Here is a 6236-nt window from a genome sequence, read left to right on the forward strand (position 1 = left end):
AAAAAAAAAAAAGATGTAACACTGGAGGACCTAGATAAAGGACATACAGGAATTCTAGTAATGCTTACAACTTTCCTATGCATATGTAATTATTTCAAAATAAGGTGTGTACATATTACAGTTATGCAAGAATATGCTGAGCCAGGCATGGTGGTGCACGCCTTTAATTCCAGCACTTGGGAGGCAGGGGCAGGAGAACTCTGGAGGCCAGCCTGGTTGAGTTCCAGGCCAGCCAAGGCTGTTGTTACACAGGGAAACCCTGTCTTGAAAAACACAAGAACAGGAACAGGAACAGGAACAGGAACAGGAACAGGAACAGGAACAGGAACAGGAACAGGAACAGGAAGAGGAAGAGGAAGAGGAAGAGGAAGAAGAAGAAGAAGAAGAAGAAGAAGAAGAAGAAGAAGAAGAAGCAGCAGCAGCATTCAGTACAAATACTAACATTTTTTTCTTCCAAATCTTGTGTAAACAATTCTTACTTTTACAGCTAAACAAAGTAATAATAATAAACCAACTTACTTTTTATAGAGAACTCCATATGGTTTCTTCAGTGCATACTGTAAAACATAATTTTAAATCTCAAAAAAACATTCAAAAAGCAGAGTCAAGGCGATCTTCCTGCTTCAGTCACTCAAACATTGGAATTATACTCGGGGGCCATCACATCAGCCATTTCCAATTCAGGGGTGAGGGCAGGACCTCACCATGTAGCCTGGGCTGCCCTGACTGCCAATCTGCCTCTGCCTCCCAAGTTCTGGGTTTACAGGCATGTGCCGCCATGTTTAATAAAACATTTGATGATTCTCAGCCAAGTGTTTCCCTGTCCCAGTGTAATGAACATCATCACCTTTTTCTGACAACCAAGAATGACCATCGGGTAATACTCTGTAATATGGCACTGCTCTTAGACCTCATTCATTGTGCAGGGTCACTGGGAAGTGGCAAGACTCAAATAAATAAAAATCCGCTCAGAGACTAGTCTTAAGTACCCTTGCAAGTACACTTACAAGATAAAGTTTCCAATTTCAGCGTCTCTCCCAACTCAGCTCTTCTTTAAGGCTGGATCTTAAGACATCACAATTCTACCACATTTGGCCCAACTCAGGATGCTCAAAAGTTTCTAAAAAGTCCAACCTTACTTTAAAAGAATATTTAAAGCCAGGCTGCACTACATAGTGAGACCTTGTGTTTTGTTGTTTGGGTTTTTGGTTTTTTGGAGACAGGGTTTCTCTGTGTATCCCTGGCTCTCCTGGAACTCACGCTGCAAACCCAGCTGGGATTAAAGATGTGTGCCACCGAGCACAGCTTCTTTTTTTAAAAAGCAAGATAACAGGGCTAGAAAGAGGATTCCTCTTCCAGAGAGTTCCCAGCATATCAGGAGGCTCACAGCCATCATAGCCCCAGCTACAGGCACTCCAAGGCCTCTGGCCTCCATGGGCACCCACACAGATACACTGGAGATGCTAAGTTTCTACCTACCACGTCCCTGAGAACTTGCGTCACAGTTGCATTTGCATTTCCTCCTTTAATCAGCATGGCATTCTTAATGTTTTCATTGAGCTTTGGTTCTCTCTTCTCAAGAAATCTCTTAGCCCTTTTGGTTTTAGGTTTTCTGTTCAAAAAAGCAAAATTCATAACAATTTATACATTTTCCTCATATGACATAACTACAACTTGACTGATAACCTAAAAAAAAAAAAGAATCAACAGACATCATACTCACGTCTATCAAGTAGGATTCCATCATTAAATAACGACATAAAAACTCTCACCTTTTCAGGGAGATATTAGCAAAGGTACTTTATCATTGCTGATAAATACAGGCGTTTTGTTAGTTTTTGGTTCCTTATTGATATTTCAACATTGTTTTAGTACTGCTTTTTTTCTAAACCTCTTATTATTAAACACCGAAGGCTTCTGGGGCTGAGAGATTAAGAGCACCTGCTACTCCTATTGAGGATCAGGCTTGGTTCTCAGCACCAACATGGAGGCTCACAACTGACTGCAACTCCTGTTCCAGAGGAGCTGATGTTCTCTTCTGGCTTCTGTGCACATGGCACACATAAAGCTAACACTTACATATACATAAATAAAAATAAATTTTAAAAGCTAAAATGTCTCAAGTGAACAGTTATTTTTAAGTTACTATGTTTCTTCATGGTGGCTTATGCCTGTCATTACAGCTCTTAACTAATCAGGCAGCTAGGACTAGAAAAGCAACATGCCCAAGGTCCGGTGTGTGTGTGCGGGCCAATGTTAAAATGAACTAGATATAAGAATCCATCTACAACCCCCATTACCAGAAAAAAAAAAAAACCTAGCCAGGGGGGCTGAAGAGATGGCTCAGAGGTTAAAGAGCACTGGCTGCTCTTCCAGAGGTCCTGAGTTCAATTCCCAGCAACCACATGGTGGCTCACAACCATCTGTACTGAGATCTGGTGTCCTGCTCTGGCGTGCGGGCATACATTGAGGCAGAATGTTGTATACATAAGAAATAAATAAATAAATCTTTAAAAAAAAAAAAACCTAGCCAGGCAGTGGTGGCCCACGCCTTTAATCCCAGCACTTGGGAGACAGAGGCAGGTGGATCTCAGTGAGTTCAGGCCAGCCTGGTCTATAGAGCAAGTTGTGAAAAACAGGACTGTTACACAGAGAAACCCTGTCTCAAAAAAAAAAAAAAAACCCTAATTTGTTATTGCATTTTTATAGCGGGGCAGTAACAGGTTGTTATTATACATTTCTTTCTTTCTTTCTTTTTTGAAATGTTAGCATTTAATTGGCCTCTCTGAGTGGCTTCAAGCCACCAGAACATAGGAACAGCTTCTGCTGAAAGATTTGGCTTTCCCTTCCCCAGAACTTTGCAGTAGCCTGATCGCAGGACATCAATGTTGGGAGCAACTCCAGTCTTGTTCTTGGCAGCGTTGACCCGGATCTGCTCGTCCACAGTTTATCCAGGGTGACAGTCGGGCAGAAGCTCTGGTTCCTCTTTAAGTGGTAATGCCTCGTACCAACTTTCCCAAAGTGACCAGGATGACTGGGAAGGGGAGGCAAGCACCTTCAGAGCCTCCCTCCCCATAAGCACATCTTTGAGGTTCTTCTCTTCTTATGCATGTCACTGACCTGGTGACTGACCGTGCCAGAAAGTCCACAGCCAGTGAATAAGGTCAGCAGTTATTCTTCGAGGACTCTAGCACACTAAGGCAACGATCAATACCTGAGCATGACTCTAGCCTCGGATATTATACATTTCCGTTTGCCTCCTCTATGGTAAACATGGTACTTTTCAAACAGTTTTCTGTCATCTGCTAACAAAATGTCTCCTCTCTTAAATATAACCCTCATCTTCCAGTCTTGGGACAGGGACAGAGGGAAAAGAAAAACAATATATAGCCGGGCAGTAGTGGCGCACACCTTTAATCCCAGCACTCGGGAGGCAGAGGCAGGCGAATCTTTGTGAGTTCGAGGCCAGCCTGGTCTACAAGAGCTAGTTCCTGGACAGGCTCCAAAGCTACATAGAAACCCTCTCAAAAAAACCAAAAAGAAAAACAATATACATACTTTAGTTTCCCACAAAGAACTAAGAAATTCTCCTTCAATGAAACGCCACGGGTTAAACCAAGTAGTCAGTCATTTACTGGTCGCTCAAAATGGATTTTTATTGAATCAAACACACTGTGTTTATACAGCAATAACGGCTTATGCTTTGTTTTGATTTTTTTTTCAATCTCGCTAACCAGTAATCAACCAGTAAACTGCACCTTACTCTATTAGAGAGGCATAGCGGGTGCAAAAAAATTCTACTGAACAAACAGAAACTGTCGTGTACACGGCACATTTACTCACAAAGCACAAAACTGAGCAGGGCGGAGACAGCGCACGACTTTTATTTATCCCAGCACTCAGGAGGAAGAGGCCGGCGTGATCTACAAAGCGAATGCCAGGATAACCAGGACTACAGAGAAACCCTTTATCGAAAACCGGGGAGGGGGGGCAGCGGAAAACTCCAAAGTCCAGTGCTGTAACATATGGGAACCCAATAATTAGTTTTGAGCAAAGGTAACCATCCCTCAGTGACAAGCAGAAGCATACAGATTTAGACGGAAAAAAAAAAAAAAAGCTCTGTACTTGTTATGGCAAACACTGCCAAGACTACCATGGCAGCTATTTTACAGGGTGCGCTGAATTCAAGAGTTTTAAAGGTTCAGTTACAGAACTTTGAGGCCGGCTTGTCGCCTGGTTCTGTCAGATTCCGGGCCTGTACTCTTAACTCGGTCCACCGCCTTTCTCACACTTCACAATCCATCTGTGGCGGCGCCGTGAGCCCTGGGCTCTGGCCACGGCTGTGGTCCTCGCTCCATCCCCACTGCTCGCAGTCAGCCTGCAGGGCTTCTCCAGCAGACCCGGGCGGGAGGATCCGCCAGCTCCTTCCCTCCGGTCAGGAAAGCGCAACAACGGGGAGAGACCAGGGCAGAGGCAACAGCCCAGCCGCGGGAGACTCCCCACCGCTCCTCCCCACGCCATCGCGTACCACACACACTTACAGGACTTTATCCAAAGCGTCCATCGCTACCGGACCCCGAGCAAACACACGTGTACCGCGCACTTCCGCGAAGCCGCCGCTAGCGCAGGAAGAGGCGGTACCGGAAACACGAAACACGACTTCCTTAGCTCAGCCGACCTCGGTGGCAGCCACGGTGGGAGGGCATAGCTTCTGTTCCCTTGATTACGGAATGTTTTGGCTGTTTTCTGGAAAGCAAACGCTTTAAGTGACTTGGTGCGGAGCCGAGTTTGGGGGAACCAAGTGTTCGCCTTCAGAGAAATAACCAGAATTCTAAAAGGTTGGAGGCATGGGACTCAGATAATTACAAAAAATACTGGCATGAAAATGGCATCATTGGCTTAACTGCGAGATCAGTTGAGGCCGGTTAATTACCCGGTTGCTTTATACGAAAAAGATATACGGAGAATACTGCTGATTGTGATTTCCCCTCAAATTTTAGTCATACTTTGCATACAATTATATAAAATGCACCCTTTAATGTGATGTGTACAGTTTAGTGGTTTAGGGTGCATTCACAAAGCGGGTGAACCCCGCACAGCCTTGTAAAACTAATTCTGGAGTTCAGGAAGAGCAAGGCAGGACTGAAAGTTGAAATCCAGTCTAGGCTCCACAGTGAGATGCTGTCTCAAGCAGACACACACACACACCAAAGAGGTCAGCATTGGGGTGCAGGCCTGGCATTTCAGTACTTTGGAAATGAAGGCAAAAGGATCGGGCTATGTAGAGCTCGGGATGCCAGCCTGGGCTACAGGAGACCTCAAGACCTCAAGCCAGGGGGGCTGGAGAGATGGCTCAGCGGTTAAGAGCACTGATTGTTCTTCCAAAGGTCCTGAGTTCAATTCCCAGCAACCACATGGTGGCTCACAACCACCTGTAATAAAATCTGGTGCCAACTTCTGGCCTGCAGGGACGCAGGCAGAACATTGTATATATACACATGACCTCAATACAGTTTAATCTGCTGGGATTAAAGGCATGCACCACCACTGCCAGGCACCTAGTTTACTGTATTAAGGTCTGTCTGTGCGTTTGTGTGTTGTTTTGTGGGGAAGATCTTGAAATGCAGCCTTAGCTGGCACAGAGCTGTTGCCCTTGCTGATGTGGAACTTGTGATGCTGCCTGTCACCAAGGACAGTCGGGATTAAATGTAGAAAAATGTAGAAAAAAAATATTAGCGTGTTCAACCTCACTTTGATTTACCATCATGTGAAAAGGGACTGGAGTTATAATGTGGCCAATGACTTAACCAACCATGCTTAATAATGATGCCTCCATAAAAGCTCCAGAGGACAGGACTTTCTGTCTTCTTTAGGTGGTTTCTGTCTTGAGTATGTGGAGGTTCTGGGAGGGTGACTTTGAAAGGAGATGAATACCCACTTGGCTCTTAGAATGAATGTGACTTCTCCATTTGGCTGTTTCCAAAGAGGAGCAGTTAAGTCAGTCTCAGTACACAAGTTCAAGGTGAGACTGGATACTATCTCAAAATAAATAAGCAAGAAATTCTAGTAAACAAACTTTCCTGGAAGAGGCAGCGGTAGCGCACGCCTTTAATCGCAGCACAGATCTCTGTGAGTTGGAGGCCAGCCTGGTCTACAAAGCGAGTTCCAGGACAACCAGGACTGTTACACAGAAAAATCCTATCTTGAAAAATCAGAAACACACACACACACACACA

The 6236-nt window shown here is 44.7% G+C and overlaps 1 protein-coding gene and 1 non-coding gene across 3 annotated transcripts in view; both read right to left on the reverse strand.

Annotated features, from left to right (window-relative positions):
• Positions 1-5358, reverse strand: part of Rpf2 (ribosome production factor 2 homolog) — a 28491-nt gene extending 23133 nt beyond the window's left edge. The window contains exons 1-3 of one of the 2 annotated variants that reach the window (XM_005363548.3): positions 4542-5358; positions 1480-1612; positions 520-557 (exon numbers count right to left, since the gene is read on the reverse strand). In XM_005363548.3, the coding sequence (XP_005363605.1) occupies positions 520-557; positions 1480-1612; positions 4542-4564 (194 nt within the window). In that variant the 5' untranslated portion in view covers positions 4565-5358. Of the gene's footprint in view, positions 1-519; positions 558-1479; positions 1613-2146; positions 2317-4541 lie in introns of those variants that run through there. The other variant, XM_026787477.1, reaches the window with a different exon arrangement.
• Positions 3108-3237, reverse strand: LOC113457912. Its single transcript, XR_003378386.1, has one exon. It is a non-coding gene; the product is annotated as a small nucleolar RNA SNORA3/SNORA45 family (small nucleolar RNA).
• Positions 5359-6236: the final 878 nt, after the last annotated feature.

This window comes from Microtus ochrogaster, linkage group LG9, assembly GCF_000317375.1.
Source record: "Microtus ochrogaster isolate Prairie Vole_2 linkage group LG9, MicOch1.0, whole genome shotgun sequence".
NCBI lineage: Eukaryota > Metazoa > Chordata > Mammalia > Rodentia > Cricetidae > Microtus > Microtus ochrogaster.